Source organism: Chironomus tepperi, unplaced genomic scaffold (assembly GCF_022539635.2).
Source record: "Chironomus tepperi strain 1889 unplaced genomic scaffold, CSIRO-AGI_Ctep_v1 contig_12, whole genome shotgun sequence".
In the NCBI taxonomy this organism is placed as follows: domain Eukaryota; kingdom Metazoa; phylum Arthropoda; class Insecta; order Diptera; family Chironomidae; genus Chironomus; species Chironomus tepperi.
The window spans coordinates 905,603-929,147 of NW_027226134.1; the positions used below are offsets into that span (position 1 = coordinate 905,603).

Sequence of the window (23,545 nt, forward strand, 5' to 3'; positions counted from 1 at the left end):
CATTTTGCGTATTGTGCGAAAAAAACATTAAATAAAATATTTATTGCGTGCTTTCTTTACCAAACCATAGCAACAGTATCATATTGCCATCAACCGCTGTTACCGCACTTTGTTTATTTTACTGTTTATTGTTTCTCTCCTTCATTCTCCAATATTTTATTTTCTTTTATAATTTATTAAATTTAAACACAAATGCAAAAATAGAGAAGAAAAGAGAAGAAAAAAAAATTAATTACTTGAACAAGCCATCGGCATATAGACCGCCCATCATCTGCGCTCATAGAAAGGGTGTATTCAGGGTTCTTGGAAGAAAGCTATTGATAGAGACAGTGTAGCTATTGGTATTGGTAATTGTCAAAGGACAGTCAGTGATGAAGCCAGTTTTAAATGACAACTGAGAGAGGATAGGCATCACAGCTGATCTGTACGGATAGTGAAGTAAGTAACTTAGTATTTAGGGTTCAGGGGTTCTTACTTACTTACTTACTGTAGCCATGCTGCAATGTGGAGCTTAAGCTACAACAAAAAGCTTTCCATCAGGCTCTGTTGCTGGGTCTATCACCTAGTATGTACGAATTCTCTGACAGCACGTTAACCTGACATTCTTTTATAACTGTTCTGATTTTGAGGCTACAGAGCGTCTTTTGGAGTTCCATGTTGGCTCCAAGGCATCTTTTGAAGCTCCAGGACGTTTTCTCCTTTCTGATTCCGACCAAAGATTGTGTAACAAGCTTGTGATTCTGTTCCAGCAATGACATTTTCTCACGCAGATTTCTTTCGAAGTGTATGTCCAATTAAGTCACACTTCCTCATCTGAATCTCATTATTGATGTCTCGTTGATCTGCTTCTTGTAGAAGCTTCTTGCTTGAAGGTCAATCTTCCAGATTCTTAGTGCACCAGATTCTCAGAATTCGTCTACTGCAGCTATTAACGTAAATCTGTATTAGCTGTATTAGCTGTCTATAGCAACTATTAATGTAAATCTGTAATATGTGGTTCAGAGAGGAGGTTGGATAATTACTTACTTACTGCAACCATGTTGTTATTGAATCTTAGGTTCGGTTACAACAGAAAGCTTTCCAACTGACATTTGTACAAATTCTATGCCCGTATTCTTTCATTACTGTTCTACGCCAAGTAGCTTTTGGAGCTCCTAATCGCCTTTTTCCTTGTGGATTCCAGGGGGTTAAGTGAATGTTTAGAATTCTTCAGTTCCTAGGAGTCCTCGATAAACAAAAACTAAAGCCCCTTCAAAATTTCAACTTAAAGAAGACCCTTCAAAAAATTACTGTCTACACCCCTGCATTCATGGTTCATGTCTAATAGCAAAACTTGATGTAGCTACCCTTTTACTGTCTATACATAAATAAATAAAATAAAATAAAAATATCTCTGTTAATTGCGAAAAATAAAATTTATGAATTGCATTCCATTTTAGTTCTTCATTTTCCTTTATCTGGGAAAATTTATAAGCCATAGTCATGGTTGGTGAGTTCATAAATGAATATTAATGTGCGTATACCATTTTTTGTGGGTGAAAAATGAAAAATAATTTTAATCGTTTCTTCTCATGCCTAGGCTGAAATCATGCATTGTTTAGTAGTGAACGACACAAAAATAATAATTTTAATTCCAAATGTTTTATTATCATCGGAATCGTAATTATGATGATTTTTTTTTTGTTTTCACGCTGTTGGGGGCGCTCACTCGATAATTCATTTTGAAAGCTTTTTGGTGAGATACTGCCTGGTGGCAATAAAATTAAATTCCATGAAATTTATTTCATTTTATTTGAAAATAAATTTTAAAGGAAATAAAAAAATATTTCATTTTGTGGGTTGTGATGATATTTTGATGGGGAGTCGGATGGGTGTCGTTCTTGAATGATGTGTATGGTGGAGCACAGGCGGCATTTTAGGACAGGTGGTTTGATCCTAGAAATGAGGGAAATGGGGTGTAGAGGTTTGACTTACCATCACCATCCACTTCTACTCATGCTTTCAGATACGATACTCAATTAGGGAATATTAGGAAGTCACATAACACTTAGGAGGGATAAGGGATGCTTAGGAGGCATGAAGGAGGTTTGGGAGGTATGAGGGAGGCTTATGAAGAGTGAGGAAGGCTTAGGAGGAGCGAATGAGGCTTATGAGGGATTAGGAAGGCTTAGAAGGGATGAGAGAGGTTTAGTAGAGATTAGGGAGGCTTCGGAGGGAATAGGGAGACTTAAGACGGATAAGGGAGTCTTGGGAGGTATTAGGGATGCTTAGGACGGATGAAGGAGGCTTAGGAGTGATTAGGAAGATTTAAGAGAGATGAGTGAGTCTTAGCTGGGATTAGGAAGGCTTAAGAGGAGTGAGGAAGGCTTAAGAGGAGCTAAGAAGGTTTAGGAGGAGCGAAGAAGGCTTAAGAGGAGCGAGGAATGCTTAAGAGGAACTTAGGAGGCTTAGAAGGGATGATGGATGAGCTTACAACTTCTAAAAATTAAATTCTTAAATTGACGTCATTTTCAATCAACCCCACTCTTAAAGCTTTAAATTCTACCAAATCTTCCATACATACAAACTCAATACTGCATCATTCATGCCATATTCACCATCGAGATTTGATTGATAATCAATTATGAATAATTTAAGCTATTGAAATGACATCAAAATTTATTCCAATTTAAATCCTTATCTACGCATACGTTCTACTTCTACCCTTCATAAAATATGTCTAAGAATGCTGCTACATCTCACCCGTTAATGCAAATTAAAATCAACCTTACGTATTTCACGCAATCAAAATTTAATTTATTGTGTTATATTACAATAAAGAGGCACTTAAAGTAGGTGTATGCCTACATGGAATTAATGAACATTTTTGCGTCAATTATCTTTTTTGGGGATTCTTAAAAGATTGTATGGAGTTATCTGGAGGTTTATAAAATTTACTGCAATTGCTGTCTCATTGGGAAGCTCTAGTTGAGTGCTTATCAAGGATGTGGAACTATGTGACTTGAAACCAGAGTTATGCTGATCTGGAGACACTTTTAGCTAGGGTGGCGGGACATTTTGACGCTTTGTCGGGACACAGCAGCAAAGCTGAAAAGTACAGCAGTATCCCGGCAAAAGTACCGCAGATGCCCGCCCTACTTTTAGCAGATATTTTGATGCCATATGTCTTGAAGTGCGTGTTTAAGTGAATCGTTGTAGTATGTAATGTACACAAGTGTATAGCCGGGAGAGGAAGGAATAGATTAGCAGTTCTGGGCTCGAAACTCCTTTCTCGTCAGAAAATTTCTAGAAATATTTGAGAAAAAAGTGAAGCCCGGAGTTTAACTTCTAAATCTTCCCAAAATTTCAGACTCCAACCAATGGGCGACCCTATCATGATGGATGGGTCTATGTACTTTAAAACGGGTATAGCTGGGTAAGGCTACAGTTGTCAGAAATCAAATATCTCTTATATCATTACTAGATCTCTATGTCAAGTCAGTTGAAAAACTCGTGAGTCAAGTCAGCTCAATTAAAATAGATTGCACGTCGACTAGATCTAGTCAAGCTAGACTCAACAAAAGTCTATTGTGAGCCTACTCAACTTCAAGCTTTGATTCCAATTCCAATCATCAGCTTCTCTTGAGCTTCTCATCCTTGTCTTCACTACTCTCTAACGTATTAATCACACTTAAAAACTCAAACCAACATTCAGTAACCCCAACCAAATTAAACAAGATATTAAATCATTTCCACCCATTTTCAAGAAAACTCCATCCATCCTCCTTCTTTTTCACATCGTCTTTATATGATGGTGATGAATAAAAGTGAAAGTAAATTGAAGATTATGATGATGATGATGGAGGGTAATAAGAAACTAATTACCTATCATGCCCTTCCCCCCTACAAAAAATTTTATCTACTACATGTTTATGTGTATGATATCTCATGACACCATCATTCATCCATATAAATGCACAAATACTTACTGACTATAAAGTGAGTGAGTAAATGAACACTGACTGTACACATATTATTGTGAATTATTATTGAAGAAGTGAAAGAGCTTTTTATAGATTATAATCACAGCAAGCGAGCATAGTAATGTTAAGGAAAAAGGCAATGAAGGCACGAACATTATGGGAAAATTTTTCTGGTTCATAATAAATCCAATAAAAATGTTTCATGATATGGGTTACAATTCTTATAGAGTCTATCTGTACATACATATGAACATGTTACGGCTATTGCTCCTTTTTCCGATGAAGTGGCATCAAGAGCTGGTATTTTTATGCTGTCGGACTTCCAATTAATGATAATATTTGCACAACATTTAGTTATTGTTAGAATTAAATTGCAATTAGGGCACATGCATTAAGTTAATGAATATTATTATAAAAGTGTTACTGAATATTGTCAACATTTGATGGGAAATTAAAACAGACTAAACACAAAATTCTATTTTAATTTTAATGCTGTAAAATTATAAAACAAAAGTGGTTTTTGAGTTGATTATTTTGACATTTACTGAATATACAATCAGAATGTTGAAAATTATAATTGCAATTTAATCCATTAAATGATGTTATGAATTCCTTGTTATGTGATGTGTTGATACCGAGTAATACAATTTGATGGTTATGTGATGATGATTATCTTGTGACGATGTAAAGCGACGATATAAGGAGCGTTCGAAAATTACTGCAGATTGCTACAAAATTACCTAGATTGCTATTCACCTGACTCTATTGCTGGCCGAATCATAAGGCTTGTACAAATACTAAGTTTTGATATAAAACTGGCATTCCTTCATTACTGCCCTACGACATGTTGCTTTTGGAACAACAGGATACCTTTTCTCTTGTGGATTCCAACCTAGGGCACTAAAGCAAAGCTTATGTCTCTCCCTCAGCTACAATGATATTCCGGTTTCGAAGTGTCTGACCTATCCAGCCATATTTACGAATTTATATTTCTCGATTGATGTCCTCCTCCTAAGGGTTCATAAGATTGGTACGGAACACATTCTGGCACATGATTTTGCTACAAGTCATTTTAGTGAGGGAGGGGGATTCTAAAATAGTTATTTTAGAGTCACGAAATTTACAAATGCTCCCTTATGCCATGACAGTTCCAACCATATTTTTGAAAAAGGTTTTTGATTTTCTGGATCAAAACCAAAATTTTGGAGGATTTTTGGGATTTTTGTCTTGAAAAAGTTCACTAAATTGATGAAAGTTGATCAAATTTAGGAAGTTTAGGTTTGATTTTATCACAAAGGGTGTTTAAGACACGTATCCTCCTTGAATGCATTCCTTCATGACATTTATATTTGATCATCATATGAAAGTCATGTGTAGCTAGGGATAATGTTGATATCATTTGATAAAATCAAAATGCAATTTAATTTAAATGTTCTCAATGTCAAAAGGTTAATTTGTTATGCCGTAATTAGCTTTCTATTGACAGACATTACCCAAATATGTACAAGATGAAGATCATGCAATAACGCATTGTATGGATTTGATTGTGGAGACATAGGTAGGTGGTTAGGGATTGTTCAATTATGATGTAACGCGAAAAATTGACATTTTGAACTTGCTCACCTATAAAATCCTGAATAAGCATGCTCGTGAGTGCTGTTCTGATCTTAAGAGCACGCTCTTTACCTGCTAGGTTCTCCCTCTATCTTTCGTAAGTCAACGGCCGTTTACTTTTGTCCTTGATGAATATTTCACAAAAATCGCCTCTAGAATTTTCTCGTAGATCTTCTCGGGTAGCTTAAAGCATTATTGTACATTGAAAAGCTTGATGCTACCAAAAAAGTCACATGACAACATTTTGACGTAAATCTGTTGCTAACAAATTTGATACTTGTGTTCTCAAATTAAAATATTCTGCGGCAGCCTTGGAAACAAAAATTTTATATTTGAATGCTTCATTTAGTTGTGCAAATCCACCCAAATGTGTTCCTATGAGTAAGACGTCTTTTAAAATAATCAAATTTCATGAGTTTTAGGATAAAGTCTCAAATTCCTTAGATTTCTCGGAAATATATTGCGTAGTTGGAATATGTAAACTTCCGAAAATAAGCTAATTTGGAAATGACAGGATTCGTATTGATGACACTCGAGTTGTCACACCAACTTCTTTCCTATGTCAAATTGTAAGGCACAGAACTGCTTTAACACTATTTACTTTACAGGAGCCGACTTGGAGCCTAGATTATTACAAAAGACCTTCCATATGACTCTATTGCTGGCGACAACACAAAGCTTGTACAAATTCTCTGTTTTCACATCTAATTAACATTTCCTCATTACTATTTTACGCCATGTTGCTCTTAGCACTATTTAATGGCAATTTAATATCCAAATAATGTTTAGTTCAAAGGTATTTTTGTCCATTTGGTGCTGGCTTTGTCAGAGACGTAAAAATGATACCATAGAATAATTAATATGGACTAAATTTGGTTTTTGGAATTGACAGATGGTGATCAGCGAAACAGTCAGTTTCAAGCGCCTTCTGAGGGAACCTGTGGATCATAATTGATCTATAAGATTAACAAAGTCAGTAAATAAGTTACAATATCTCAGACCAGAGCTCTATACTGACTTGGATATTGTACTTGAATCCAGATTTTGCAGTCTGGATTGGAGTCCGGATTCCATTGGAAGCGACTTCTGTTTTTGAGAGGTGACTCCATAGTAGAGGCGTCTTTTTGGACTTTTGGAGTCTGGACGTCCAAAGTCCTACCAACTCTGGTTTGATTCGAGTTGAGTCAACTTGCTTACATACGAAATTCAAGTCGAATGTGAGCTTTTTCTCAGATTTTTCCTAAAATAAGTGAATGACCTCATAACTTATTCTATTCTATAAGCACTTCCTAACAGACAACGACATACATATTCATGACCATTCTCCTTGTCTGTTCGCAACTGCGCTCTAAATGACCCAAATGCACTCCAAAGTTCACTAACTTAACTTTTGGTGCTCGCACGCCTCACTAAATTACAAAGAAAATAAAAATAAAATAAAGTGAACATTATTATTGCTACTGCCATCATCAAAATAAAGAGAGCGAGATCGAGAGACTCGAGTGAGTGAGATGGAATGAGAACTGAATGGAAAAAGGGAAAATGAACATAAATTACATAATTTACCATTTATGTCATTGTTTTTTTACATTCTTAAAATGAAAGCTCCTCCGGCTGAGTAGCTCATGGGCTACCTAATAACTTTTCTATACACTCAAAAAAAAAAATTATATATTTTATGTACGTACACATATGTGAATGTATGTGACGGTACCAAAAAAAAAAATATGTATGCATTCTTTTTATTTCCAACAAAAAAAATTGTCGTGCGAATCTTAACCATAATAAAAATGATAGAAAAAAAAAATTTGGTAAGCCACACATAACTCGTAAATAAAATATATCGTCTTTTATAACTTCTCAGCCATTTCGAATGTGTAAAGGAAGAAGAAGAAGCATATACATATACACACATAATTAACATTCCTTGCACGTGACATAAAATGTAATTTTCATGGTTAGATGACTTTTCTGTCTCACTCTTCCAGTCGTGAACGTCTGTGTCTCATACAAGCTATACATATATAAATAGGGATGCAAAGAAGAAACAAAAAAGGTATAATAGAGTGGAAGGTAGAAGGGATCACTTGATTTATATTTTGAAAATACTTATCGAGGTAAATGGATGGTTTAAAGTATCTCGATGGGTCAAAGCTCCTATTTCAAGGCTTCCGAAAAAAAAAATTGGATTATTTTTCAAATTTATTGTTTTAATAAATGTGCAAATATTTGGAAGCTTTAAAGGATCATCAAAGACTTTTAGGCATCGTCGATGAAAGCTTTTGTAGACTGATTAAGTATTGGTTGATGTTGGAGCTTAATTCAGAGCTTTATATCCTAACAAGCAAAGATCATGCTTCCAAGAGACTGTTCTACATTAATATACTTGTAGGCATGCTTGCGAGCGTGCTCTGAGCTTATTTTGCAATTGAGAGCATGCTCTATGCCTGCTAAAGTTAGGACCTGATGTGCGATTGATTTGACCTCCCTTACTCCCTGTCCAGGCTTAATAAACTCTTATCCCTCTTCATCCAATTGGTAAACGGCTCAAAATTTAGATTTAGTCCTGATTTTGATGCATTTCGCAATGGGTAATTCTCAGTCATGCAATATGTAAATAACTATGTGACCAGGAAGGATTGTTGAGTTTTTACAAGTCAAGTTAAGTTTTTTGAAGTTCGTACACCAGTGAAGATTCCTTTACAATTAAGTCCTGTAATTCTGAGTTCCCATCCACCCATCACCCTCTTCCATTAGACCATAATAAGTGAACAGTGCCTTTTGCTATAACGTCAGATTTTCAGAGAAGTCTTCGTCTTCCATCATTTATGTCAATTTTATAACAAAAGCTTAGAATATGAATCTTAAAATCAACAGCATCGCCAGAACATCCTTTCCAAACCACCTAACATCTACAATCCTAAACATCCTCTTCCAACTATGCCTCTCAATCTAAATTTCAAACGTTTCACATCTCTCCAAATCCTCATCTTATTCGCAATATCCAGGTGTCAAGAATAAGTCCAAAAAAAGTAATTTAGCTGCTTATAACTGTGACCTAGTTCTCTCATCAGATGATGAATTGCACTTTTTTTACCATATCCCCAAAAAAAGCTTCTATTCGGTCATGGAATGAAATACAAAAAAATGATGATAAATTCACAATTCTTGACGTGTTACTCGTGTGATATTACATTTATGATTTCTCATCCGTTAATTTTCCATCTTTATGTTTTTTCTTACTCAATAAAGAGGAATAATAAAGGTGTCCCGAGTGGCAAATTGTAGATTGTAGTTGCTATGGGTTTGGTATGTTGCAGTTTTGACGGCAAGATTCCTAACGGGCACAGATACCGCTTTTAAGTACCGTAATGGTATTTTTGTACCATAAGAGCATGCTCTTTGCCTGTTAAAGGACGTATGGGTGTCCTGATGACCACATGACGGCTGTTTTTGGTCCATTTATGCAATAAAAAGCGGAGTGCGGACGACTTAAGTGACAAGTGACCAAAAAATGTGCCAAAATTGACCAAAATGTGACAAAAGTGATCAATTTTGTTTCTGTGTTGTCCGCCACCAGGCAAATGAAGCTGTTCGGCAAATGAGTCGTCATTGCGCCGTAACGGCAACTTTGCGTCTTACCGTTAATACGGCGACGGTACATAGCGTTGGCCTTGCAAACACGTTGTGCTGTTCGGGAAAAGTTACGAGATCCATTAAAATTATCATCACATCTGCCGTATTGTGCTGCTCGGGGAAGCTAGCCAAATACAATAAAACCAACAATAAAATAAACCAAAGATATAGCTAATATTATGGCTTTTAATACTACCCTTAACAATTTCATGATTATGTCTTCATTAATAAGGCAATCGTTCATCGTTTATGCCCTTTTTGCTATTTGATAACATCAAGTTCATAGCATACAATTGTCTTTACTCTTTTATATACGCCGCAGATGGAATAAGTAACAAAAAAAATAATATAATAATCGTTCAATGAACCATTGACAAAAAACCTACTCAACATGATGAAGAATAAGATGGGATGAGTGGATGGAAAATATATAGCAATTGCTATGCCATATAAATCATATTTTCTCTCTATTGAGCAGACTCATGATGGCAAATTTAATAAATTTTCGCATGAATTGCACGACATTGTCATTCGTCATAAATATTGTGCCATACTTGACACATTTTTGATAACATGCGGTTATGAGGGGGAGATTATTATGGAGACTTATAGCCATAAAGGTGTTGAAAAATTCATCGATTATCTCGAGTGATGTAGATTTATGGATAATGGACTTGTACTGTACAACAGAAAATTCAATTTTTGCTGCTTGAGCTGGTTTCGAGTGAATTTTACGAAATTTTATTCAGAGTTGATCAATTGCTTGTAGATTTCATGTAGATTATTTCATAATTAATTATGGTCAAGGATGCTTAAGCAGTTATTTTTGGGATGTCTTAATGATATAATGTCATTTTGAGGTATCCTGGATAAATCACTTAATATTACCTTAGATTATGTCTATAAATTTGTGGTATTTAGTAGAACATTAGTGAACAATCTGGTATTTCGAAACTAGAGACAGTTTGAAGGAATTAGAGGATTCTATCAGAATCAAATAACCTTAACAGACTAAGAGAATGATATCATGGTACAGAAATTCCTATAGAGCACCTAAAAGTGGTATATTTACCTTTTAGGGTCAGATACTCTCTTGCCAATGGTTTTGTCCTTTATATCCACATAAACGTACCTTTTCAGAAGCGTATCCATGTGGGGTTTGTGGATCAAGCCACATTTTTGGACAAAACTCTTAAATTTCATATCAACACCCCTAATAACAGCCTTTTTTGGTTAAAAATGTGGGTAAAGGTCCCAATTTTGGAATTTTGAGTGAGCTTTTTGAGACATACTCAAACTGACAAGAAGCATGCTTTTGGATATGCTTACAAAACTAAGCATAATCCCTTATATTGATTGAGTATGCTCATGACACTCGCTCATTTAGATAAGGATGCTCATTGTCTGTTAAGGATGCTTGAAGTCGCGTCATGACAAGGAAGTTCATCACAGACCATAATTTGAGCAACACTGCTTTATGCTGCATTGTAATATCCTCTTATAATGACAAGAAATCAATCCAAAATTTAATTAATCTACCAAAACTGTAGAAATAACTATGCTTTCCCGAAATCGGGACGGGACCGGGAAATCCCGGGACTTCGGGTCCCGGTATTGAGAAAGTATAGAAATAACATTCCAAAAATCCAACACTGTTCAATAAGAGTCGAGTTAAGGGTCACATTGGAATACATGTAATATTCATGTTTGTTCATAACGAACATAACCATTACGTTATGTCTACAGAAGTTGTAATCATGTACAAGATACTCTCGTGGGTACTAAGAGACTTGTATTCATACAATGAAGTCCTTTTACAAGCCAAAAAAATCCTTTCCAAAATGCTGATCAAATTGTTGTATCCATAATGGAAAATGTCATCGTTATTAATAAACTTTTTTTTATATTTTCATGTCCTGAACATTGTTGCTGTTGACCAATGTAATAAAATAATTTTAATACGTGTTGGGTTTTGTTGGAAGTTGATAAAGTTTGAAGATGATAATAATATGAGTCAAGCTGTTATTTGACCTTTTTCAATAAGGCTTTGTGGATTTGATATTGTGGTGCATTACTGCTTTTGAAATTCAATATGAATTGCATTTGATTGTTTGAGGAGAGATTGTTGTTTGGGTTTTGTCTATGACTTTTTAAAAATTGTAAGTTATGGACTAATGGGATTGTCTGTGGTCATCTGTATTGAAACAAACCTGACCTAACATCCATATATGAGTATTGATACGTGCTGTGGCTTATAAACTTCTGTCTATTGCAATCAAAGCTCTTCAGTTACATTTCAGGTTGGTACCAAGTTGGTACCTTCTTGAAGATGATATTCCCAAAACTCTGCACATTGCATGACCCAGGGTATATCCATTGTATGGACCAAACCACAATTAGAGTGTCGCGAATCACACAAACCGAGTTAAGGTGTCTAGAATAGCGGATAAAGCAACCAAATTCAAATAGACTTGACTTGACTCCTGGGATTGAACCCAGGGTCGTTTGGATCGATAGACCTACACTCTAGCCACCATGCCACTGCTGCTGCTCGGCGTATGATATTCAATACCTTACTTTATTTAATTCCTTGGCTGAGGGGCACGAGGACCCATTTCCGCACGTCTAAAGACAGCTGCCAGTCTTATTCTATTAAGGACTCTAGCGCCCTTTTCAACACATCCAATCCAGGAATTCTTCAATCTTCCATGCAATCTCTTGCCATAAGCTTCAATAACATTCTCTTAATTTCTTAATAACTTTAACATTCCTGAATGACTAATTTCACTTCCATCAATTACACATGTTTGAGACAACTTTTCAGGAACAAAAAACACAAAAATCCATTGTCATAGCTTAAATTCCTCATTTTTTTCCCAAACATTGTTATTTTTCCAGAATTTTTCATTTATTGGACTTCTTCAAGCACTGCCTTTTGCTGATGTTATTGTTTCCTCCACCTACATTATGTCTTTTTCATTCATGAGTCATGACATCATGTTCAGCAAATTGTCCCATCTTTAACATTTTTTTTTTGTCTTTTTGTATTTTTATTCTTCTTGACTTTCTTGTTGATAAATGCAAATGACTTTTTTATATTTCATTGGCAAAGCACAAAAAAGTAAATAAATAAAGAAAACAGAAAATGAGTAGAAGGAATGTGACTTTTTGTTTCTATTAGGGAGGCTATAATGGGGTCATTTGGAAATGATGTCTGTATTGGTATTGAGTAAGAAGAAATCAGAGTTTGGAGTAGATTTGAATTTTAAATGGAATTAAGTCAATTTTTTGGTTTGGAAATTGACAAGCGGTAGCCAGCGATAGAGCCTGCTTAGGCGCCAACTGTGGAAGGCCATGAATCACACGTGATTTGTACGGTCAGCGAAGTAAGAAAGGAAGTCAATTTTTCTATATAAAATCGGAACTTTGAGGATCTTTGAGAAACTGTGGTTCCCCTGAAATGTAGGATCTTCCTTGTACAGTTTAGTTTGAAAAATGCTTACTTATTTCCTGAGACAGCAACATAGTCAGATTGAAAGCCTTCTGTTGTAACCTAAGCTCCACATACGAACATAGTTGCAGTAAGTATATAAATTACTTACTTCCTTGGCGCAGGCTCATGAGACCCATTGGCGCATTTGGAGTTCGTCAAAAGCTGGATCTGTCTCTAGATAACTTCTCTTCAGTTTCTAATTCCCAGCACTTTTGGATTGATGCTAACTCAGTAATCCCATGAGCATTTGGGTCTACCTCGAGATTTCTATTCAAATATAGGAGTTTGTAAACCTTCTTTACCGAGGCTGTTTGTGAGGATTCATCTGCAACAAATTCAGATCGACAGCTTCCCAACTCCCATGAAATGCAGGAACGCCGTCTGAATACCGCCTATACAGCCTAAAATGTACGTTATAAATCGGATTCAGCGAGTAGCAATGTTGACTGAGCATTACCAGAGCTTTGTCAATGAGACTTTTAAGGGGCCATTCGCTCATCATGTCACAAAGAGTAGGAAAAGGGGTTCTGGGTTTTGTTACAGCACTGGGAGGGGGTGGTCATTGGTTTTAACGCCATCTAAGAAAATTCCTAAAACCAACAATGATGACCCCGAACTCTTAAAGATGTCTCTTTACAAAGCCTTGCCCCGAAACAACAATATAAAGTCAGAATGATGGAAACTTTTAAAGACATTTTTCTTTCTTTCCGAATGTTTTACATCAGATTATTAAATTGAAAGAAATGAAAGCTTTTTTTCTGTTGAATCATGATAATAACAAGTAGTGAAAATAAAAGTCAGCAAATGTTTCACTTGGATTTATTTTCAGCTGAAAACTTGATTTGTCCATCAACTGCAATAAGAGACTTTATTTTTGTTTTGTCAGAAAATATTCAAGTTTTGAAATTTTTTGAAAGACATGTTGATAAATTGTCCACTCGGGGCGAGTCTTTTGATGTAAATATTGCTATAGTATTTCGGAGAAGGACACACAAAAGTTGTAACAGTTGAAAATGTGTGTACAGTATAATGACCCAAGGCGTAAGCAGTTCTATATAAACGATCCATTTAAGATTTTGGATATTAAATTTGAGAAATATTTTTGATGAAAATTTTAATATTAAGATTTTCTGTTTTGAATGTACAAACGAGGATGGATTTAGTAATATAAATAGAACTAGAGGTCTTTTAATCTTGATTCCTGAACACGCGCTTAAAATGGAAGCTCGCATAAACCTATGAATTTGATGAAACTATCGAATAACTTCATTGCAGCCAATTCCAAAGGGTGTCAATCAAAAATTGAAGTTTCAAGAATTTGATCAGGCAATTGCGCTGGCCAGCACATTTTTTTTTTGGCTGTACACAGCTGACCCGAAATTCATACGCCAATGTAATCAGGCCTGATTCGATGAAATATGGCTTAAGAACTGAGTAAAATTAGCCTGATGTCGTATTTTCGATCATTTTAACGTTTTGTGGCTTCCAAATGATTTGGCCTGCAGATTTTACCTGATTACTGACACCAATTGTATTTGTAATAGTATGGTACGGTATTCCTGGAGCTTTATTACTAGTACAGTGAAATGTAGCATTTAGTTTGGTTAAATGGTAGTATTAGAGACCTATACCGTACCAGCACTGTTACCAAAATCAACCCATTCTTCGAGTAGCACTTCCACATGTCTGTTAATAATCATATAATTGCTCCTTAGATTCAAACACCCTCCTAGCCGTAATCAGTCGACCTCATTAGTTGATTACCCTTTATTAAGGGACTAATACTCATTAGTAATTGAGTACTGAGTATAGTATCAATCCCATCCTATGATGAATGTCCAATTAAGACTCAAAATTCTGATTATGTAAACATAGAATATTCTCAATAGCAAGCACAATTTTTTTTTAAAAAAAACTTATCCAGACTAACAATTTTTTAATAAATTTCTTCAAGATCTATTGATAAATTCAATAACTTTTTCAGGATATATCTTGTGATTTCATTTCCCTCATCATTCTGTATCTTCCTATTTACATTTATTCTCATTTCCCATCCTTATTTTTTTACATCCCATACCCTTACCATTATTTAGTTTCCTGCTTAGTTATCTTCTTATTAACAACTTTATTATGCTTTCATGAACTGTAGGTACATATATTGGGATTAATATAGACAATTTTTTGTCATCATGATGAATACTTTTGCTCGTAGCTTACCACATCATAATACGCATACGTGTGCATGTTTATATTTATACTTACAAAGTAAATATATATCATATAGTGTGTGATTACATTTGATAATATTTGGAAAATACCAGCAAATGTTCATTGAAAATATTAAATTTAGGGATTATCACAGCTCATGATATTTCATATATCAGGAATACATAGGACATTCAATCGATAGATTATAGTCAATATGAAAATATTTTCACAGTTAGTTTGTAATAAGGATTAAGATCGTATGCGGCAGATGTTAATGTAGATGAGTTGTAACTGAGATTTGGGGTAGGAGATTGTGCTGTATTGTTAGTTATTTTTAGGATCCATGTTTATTTACTTACGTGATTCATGACCTTCCATAGATGTCGCCTGAAGCTGGCTCTATTGCTGGATTCCACTTGCCAATTCCTGATTCTATGTGGCGAAGGCGCACGGGGGCCCATTGCCGCATTTAGAATTCGTCGAAAGCTGGATCTGTCTTTAGATAACTTCTGCCAGTTTCTAATTCCCAACACTTTTGCATCGTTGCTCACACAGCAATCCCATGAGCTTTTTGGTCTACCTCGAGATCTCTTTCCATCCAGAAAGTTACCAGTTGTCACTTTAAGTATTGAGGCATAATCTGGCCTCAATCTTCTATGTGCAATACTATCTTAATCGGTTACTTCTTTCCATGAGTTCTTTGGAGTTTCCTCAATTCGCTTTGGAGGACGACATGTCTACAGCCCTTGATAATCATGCATCCTAGAGCACCTCGGGTAGTATAGTGTGATAAACCACATATTATGCCCTATAATGGATCTAAATCAGTCACCATGGTGCCGTCTGGACCATTTCACGTGTTACCTTGAGGGGGTTATTCACTGTTTGATACAACTCACGCCAGTCTAGGTCGGATTCAGAGTTGTGATGGCCGATGTCGGCGACCGAGAGAATCGGCCAGTCGTCAATGATTTTATTGGCCATTGTTTTTTATTGCTCGCAGTTTTTTATCGGCTAACGTTTTTGGTCGACCGATTAAATCAGGCCGTTTCACAACTCTGGTAGAATTATTCACCATTTCTACACCTTGTGCTTATCAGATGTAATAAGTACATTACAAATCCTAAAAATAGCTAATTCCATTCATCCTGCATACAAATAAACCGCAAATACCATAATTTTAACGCTAATTACTGATTTTCAACATGTAAATCACAAATGACTGTTACTAAACTTATCTTTAGCCACAAGAGTCTTTTTCTCGCAAATTAATTCCCTGAGAATCTCAAGTACCATATGATGATAAACATAATAAGACAAATACGGTCTGTAAAACAATTAATTCCACTCATTATACTTGACAATCTCACCACATGCTTTCCATTTCGATAATCAAAAAAGATTTAAAGCTACTCGAGGCAAACTCAAGTAACAAAACAACAACAACAACAAAATATATAAAAAAATGCAAATAAACAGTTCATATGAATTGTGCTTTACTCTTTGCTTCATCATGACATGTAGGTGCTTATGTCTACTTTAATTCGTCTGAGCGTATCCATTTTTACACAATGTGTGTTTTGCAGATTTAGTTTCTTCTTTGTGTCTAATCCAATTTTACTATAGTCTTATGGATGGATGTAAAACTTGTCTGTGACAAGATGGATTCAAATTGGATGTGAGGTTCAATATTGTGACTGTTCGTGCGAGTTGTAGTCGATTCTACTAGTTTTTCTTTATAATGGCTGGTTATTGTTAACTCGAAACCAAGTTACCGTTTGTTTAACTATTCCAGGATCGCTAGGACGTCGCTATGTTGACGTGTTTACGACCTATTGTGCTTTTCGTGTTGCTGGTGTAATGTACCCGAATAGCACATTGAAGTCGCTAAGACGTTGCTATGTTGCCGTGTAGACGACCATATTGACCATCCGTTTGACTATATCAAAAATGACATTTTCTTGTAATGATAAGCATGTAATCAGCTTTCTCGATATGGTTAACCGCTTGACCCGAAAATTGGCTTGGTCGAATTGGCTTACTAAAAGTTGGTGTTTATGATGCCAAAAGTACTGTTCCTCGCTCGGTCAATATGTATTGGGTTGAGAACTTAATCGTTCATCACTGCCTTGTTAATATCACAGTGTTTGATTCTATGATACCACAAGGATCTAGCCATTAATTAAACAAATGGACCATTATCAAAAACCCCTAAAGGTTGCGAAAAACGGTCAATTACCTGTTTCTGTCCTTAATAGACAATGGACATGCTAATTTGGCCCTTTCATTATATTCTTATCAACCATATGAGCATATTCGTATTTGGCAAAGGGCAGCTAACGATAGAGCCAATTTTAGACACCTACTGAAAAAGGCCACATATTATCTGTACGGCCAGAGATGTAAATAAGTTAGTAAGATTCCATCACGATACCAAGTGAACAACCTCATTGACTATTGAGATATTTGAGTCATGATATGCATCAACAGACATGAAATTCATCATTCTTCCTTACTTGCTATTCATTTTCAATACTACTTGTATGCACACATGTGTATATCATGCAGTTGAGAATTGGATTTTTACCCACAAACATTCAGACATTCTTTTTTTCCCGTATCTTTAATATGATAACTTGATATGGATATTCTAACTGTACTCAACTATGTAGATGCTTTAAGCTTAAGTGGGAAAAAAATGAAGAAGAACAAAAACACAAAAAAAAAAATCTCTCGTGAGAATTAGGCAGACAAACAGGCAGGCATGACATAGAATTCATTTAATACATTTTGATGATAATACTTTTGGCATCACAACTTGCTCATCTGAATCGGAGGGAAGGGGGACTAAGACAATAGAGACGATAGAGATAATAAACACACACACACACACACAACACACACACACACACACATAAATTTCTCCTTGAGTGTATATTTTTGTCATGTCATATAAATCTCATTCATCCACACATGTGAGGTTGAAGCTCTATTTTGTCAAGTGTGGGTTGATGGGTATGTGAAGATCCTTTAAAAGGTTTTTATGAGCTTTACTATGGCATATGTGAAAAAGACTATCATTACTCAAAAACTTAATTAATTTTAATATTTTTTGCTATTTTACATTATTCGTCACGTCTAGGCTAAGCATTAAGAACAGAGTTGTACAACAGGTATCTGGGGTAGGCAAAAACCGTACAAATTCCTAATAATTTGTAAGGTTTTTACCAAGAATTTTACAAAACCATAAAATTTTTTGATAATTTGTAAGGTTTTTGAAACCTTACAAAACCATGTAAATTTTTGATAATTTTAACGTTTTTGCTTACAAAACCATACAAATTGATAATAAAGATTCATTGTTTTTAGCTTTTCCATACAAAAACTCATACAAATTCATTATAATTTACTGCTTCATAAAATATGAGAAAGGTTCACAAAATTACAAATTACCAAGAAATTGTACGGTTTTTGTCAGTTGTTTTCACAAATGAATACGATTTTGCAACTCTGATTAAGCATGATAAGCTAAAGATTCATTGTTTTCAAGCTTTTCCAAATATTTGTCAAAAGGGCTCTAAGAATTCAGCTTATGAAATTGGATACTGAGGCTTCATAAAATATGAGAAAGGTTCACAAAATTATCCAATTTATTACCAGGAATTTTTACTTTTTATTCTGTAACTTATTGACAGTTGTTTTGCAATCAAATTGAATACTTTTTATGTATTCTTTCGTGACTTGTTCTTTTTTTTGTGCTTGCTTCTCGTTATGCTTACTTAAACAATTTTTTTTTTCCTTTCGACTTTTACAAAGTTTTCTTTTAAAGCTTTCAATAAAGTTTTTCTTTTGGAAAGTTTGTTGTTTCTTGTTCTCTTGATTGTGATTTTTTCTACTAGCTATAGCTGTTGTCAGATGATTGAGGTAATCAAAATGTAAGAGATTGACTTGATTTTGGGTATCATGACTGAGTCATTTCGGCTTGGAGCTGAATTTTTGGTACTTTTCTGCACTGTGTGGTACTGTGTATCACTGTGTGACACTGTATTATTGCCGTTTCGTACCGCTTGTAAGAACGTTTTCCCGTCTTATCATTAATTCGGCATCGTAACGATGCACTAGAGTAATAAGCTCTCTAAATCGCTCTCTGGTGAGAATCGAACCAAAGTATTCAGAATAGATACGGATACATGATATTCGGTCTATTGCTTAACCACTTGACCATTGAGGCCTTAGACTTGCACTGATAGATTCGTCTTTATAAGGCTCGATACCCCAGATACCACTCTATTCATACACCACACTCAGGAACACTTTATCATCCAGAAGTCAATATATTGTGAGAATCAAATTCACACTTAAATAGCACAAATCGGATAGTCAATCAAAAATCCGGGCTCAGGCCGACGAGATTCTGACTTTGTACCGAATTCGGGTTTAATCCCAGAGTAAGAGTCATGGACATGTCCTATTCGGTTCGATTAATACATGTACAAAAGATTATAAATTCTCAACAATCGACAATTATTCATGTTTGTCTAGTTCAACTCAATATCCTGACAACAACTTTAATTTCTTGAATGTCACTTAGTTGAATAAAAATGGAAAATAATTCTCAATCTTTTCAATCCTTCTCGGAATTTCCAGTTGTTGATTGACAAGTGACCCGAAGGGGTAATCGACATTGAGAAGGCGTCATGCCAGCCTTGGGACATTATTTTTCTACGCTGTGTGCTTTTCTGGTGTTATTATTGATGTATTTTGAGAATTTTGAAGAGACTAAGAGTAAGTTCATGAATGTCAGGTATATTGATTGAGTATACTGATGAGCATGCTCATTTAGATGTCTATAGTAGAAAATTACAGACATTTCATCTTCAATTCCACAGCTTTTATAATAAAATTGGCATGTAAACGTGATTATGTAAAATAATCAAATTCCAATTATGTTGTCAACCTGTATGCTTATTACTTATCACAGTGGTGAGCAACCTTTTATCTTTTGCGGCATACCTTGATAGTAAGCCAAGACCAATATTACACAAACCATATGTTTCATGGCATTACCAAAGAAATTGTGCAGGATACCATTGTGTCCCGTGGGATAAGAAGTGGATTCATGTTGCCCATTACTGACTTATCACATAATCTATTAACATATGTAATGATGAACATGTGAATAAACAATAATCATTACAATGTGTTATTACCAGACCGAAAAAAAATTGGTAAGATGAGCAATCAGTTCCGATGAAAATAGACTTCAAGGTAAACAATATTTTCTTATGAATATCAACAAAATAAGAGATAATCTAAAGGGCATGAGAATTTCTTGACCTTCCAGGGGTGTAGGTAGGGGGATAGGAGGGGGGTCTTTGAGGGGCTATAGCCCGAATTCTTCAAAATTACTACAAAATTTCTCGATTTTTCTTGGAAAATTCCAACATTTTTAATAGAAAACTTTACATTCCCCCCACTCCTGTCACCTCCCCATTCATGTATTTACTTGCTGACCATTTACAAATACAAAAGGACAGTCCGTAACACGACAAAAAAGGTTCATAAATAAATGGGGATAGATTCTCATTTGCCTGATGGCCACAAAAACAAAAGTGAAATGAAAATCATAAACAAAATGCCTAAAAAGACTAAAAGTCAGGATTTGGGATGCTTGCTTTTTTTTTGTGTGTGCCTTTCGCATGTGTGGGATCTTTTTTTTATTATTTTTTACTGTCAAAACGTAACATTTGGCAACAAAACGACTCTCTTTTTTGTGTTACTGTTATATGATTGTTATCACAGAAATTAAAATCACAATGGAAAATGGGAAGCATAACGGAGATGCTCATGTAGATTGTTGATTGGCAATTAAAATAAAAATTCAGATATAAAAATTAGTTTGATAGCATGTCAAATGATTTTTTTTTGTGCCAAAGGGGTATTTTTAGAAAGCATATAGTTGATGTTGCTATCTTTTAGTTTTAGTACGGATGAATATGGAATTTGTTACAAAGTTTTGTGCTGTAACAAGTTGGAATACCGAGCTGTACCATCCGGTGATCTGCATTTTTCATCTTATAAGTGGGTTGTAGTCCGCAGTCCTCGAACAGACAAGGAGCACACTCGTGAGTATACTTACATAATTGAGTATGTTCAATTCTATTGATTTATTATACGCATGACACACTCAGACACACTCATGTCTGGCTCTTGTCTGTTAGGAGTCACTATGTCTTCAGGGCAACGTTACTTCTTACCGTTAATACGGTGACATCCCGGTACTGTAGCCAACGCCCATTTTGTGTCAAAATCAGCCGTCACGGTGCTTTCAGGACAACTTTGCATTTCACCGTTAATACGGTGATGTCCCGGTGCTCTAGAGAATACGTATTTTGAGTCCAAATCAGCCATCAAGCTGCCTTCAACCTTTGCATCTTATCATTAATACAGTGACATCCCGGTACCCTTCCAACCACCCTGCACTGCTCGGTCATTCTTGTATCATAAAATTTTATCATTTTTTATTCATATTCATATCCATCAATTCACCCACTTCAATTAGCAGGATTGTAACATAAATGTTTTATGATTTTATATGAAAAAAAACTAATTGGAAATTCTGGACAAATTGTCAACTAGATTTATATCCAGAATTTATGACAAGGAATATTTTATATATTCAATTAATTGCCAATTTCGCGATGTTATCAAAAGTTTGAAACTATTTGAGTTATAGGAATGGCGATCATATTTTGATTATGTTTAGGTATATTCTGGATGAAGGATTAATTGATGTTGTGAGGAACAGTGTAGAAGTTTATATGCTTACCTCTAAATTCGGGACGCTGTCTTATTGCATTACGCATAATTTTTTTTTTTGGAATTTTTAGACTTCTCAGTTCCGTGGTGGGCAACCTTTTTGTGCCGCGACACACCTTAATGGTACGCCACTATCAAAATTGGATATGACCTGGATATGAGGGTGGCACACTAGTGTGCGCACATAGCTGGAGGTTCAGGCTTCTTTTATTCTCTCCTCTCTGCAAGAGTGTCATTGAAAAGTCTCAAAATCCCTTATTTGGTTCGTTTTATGAGAGGAAAGAAGAGGCTTGGTCCGCGATTTTGTAACAGCTTTACGGTCCTTTGGAAATCACATAATGCTAAAAATAGCATTTTTAGACCCCCCAACCTAACATCGTGACAAAAAATATTAGAACATTAAAGTGCTTCAAGACATTAAATTCTCTTCTTGTTCCATCGTTTCCTTTTCGACAAATACAAATATGATGATGCTCCTATTGTAATGTGATATCATCAAACATATCGAAGAAAGAACGAAATATACACACATGACAATAGACATAAAGAATTTGTAAGCTGAGCAAGAATCTCTTCTTTTGTTTAGGAATTTTTTTTTTTTCGAGAAAATTCTTTAAAGCCCTGAAGATGTTGTTTTGGATATTTGAGGATATTGAAACATAAAACAGAAAATAAAGTAAATAGAAATTGTTGAGTGATCTGCAGTATTTGATACTTTTGACATTGAATGATGGTGGGCAGAACTCAGAGTTGGATTGGATTTTGAAGTTGATTTTAGGTTCTGGTGCTGAGTTTAAGTTATGCTGGGCTTTAAATTAAAACCGTTGATTTTTTAGGTAAATTGTAATTCAGGAATAAGGCTGGTGGTTAATTATGATCTTTTCTTGAGTTATGTACTGAACAAGCAGCCTTTAAAGATTAAGAATGGGGCAAAGGGTCAAAAAAGCCCAATTATTGTATTTTGCATCAGGTGAACAATCCTTAACGCTGTAAACTAAAGAGACACGGCTGTCTTATCCTTTAGCATCTGAAAATTGACTAACAGGTCATAGGCTCGAGATTCAGCTTGTAAACTTGCCATTTTAATAAGTTTTGAAGCTAACAGCAGCATTCAGTTGAGTCCATATCCTGCAAACTGAAAAGGACAAACTCGTCCCTTTTAGCAGCCAAAAGCAAGAATAAGAATCACTTCAACCTAAAACAAGATTAAGATTACTTCCAGTAAGTTGTCTCATTTTTCATCATTCTCTAATCTGTTGCTTGACAACATTCTTAAAAGCGAGACATTCAGAACCGATGGATATTCATGAATATTAAAGTTTCATGTATATCCAAATTGAAGCAACGAACCAATGTCAAATAGAATATGCGATACATAGATAGATTGAGATAGAGATGAAAGCGATGGATATGGAATAAATAAAAAATAAGAATCAAAGGTATCCGTACGGATGATAAACAAGCACCAACCAGCAACACATCTCCTTCCATTCATTTTATAAATTTCACATTGGTCTTTTTTTACGGACGGGGTAAAAGATAAACAAAAAGCTGGATGACTGGATGGATGGACAAAAAGTACACAGTATTGGATATTCCTTTCAACCGAATCGTTCAAATATTTAAAGTTTGTGAGGAACAAAAAATATATATCTGGGATCAATTTCGGGTCATTTAATTAAATATTGATTACAACCAAACTCAAACTCACCGTTCTCGTCACCCAACTGCTTCCAATTTCTCATTGTACCAAAAAAATAAATCCCCTAGTTGAAGGTAAAAGTAACATCCATGCATGAAAAAACAGAGAGTG

General features: G+C 35.2%; 2 protein-coding genes across 2 annotated transcripts in view; one reads left to right on the plus strand and one right to left on the minus strand.

Annotated features, from left to right (window-relative positions):
• The window catches only part of LOC139088352 (uncharacterized), a 71,660-nt gene extending 48,183 nt beyond the window's left edge, over positions 1–23,477 (minus strand). Inside the window, exon 1 of the mRNA XM_070637546.1 lies at positions 23,444–23,477. Coding sequence (XP_070493647.1) covers positions 23,444–23,477 — 34 coding nt within the window. The remainder of the gene's footprint in view (positions 1–23,443) is intronic.
• The window catches only part of LOC139088231 (protein eva-1 homolog C-like), a 281,413-nt gene that overhangs the window by 64,796 nt on the left and 193,072 nt on the right, over positions 1–23,545 (plus strand). The gene's annotated exons all lie outside the window — the stretch shown is intronic.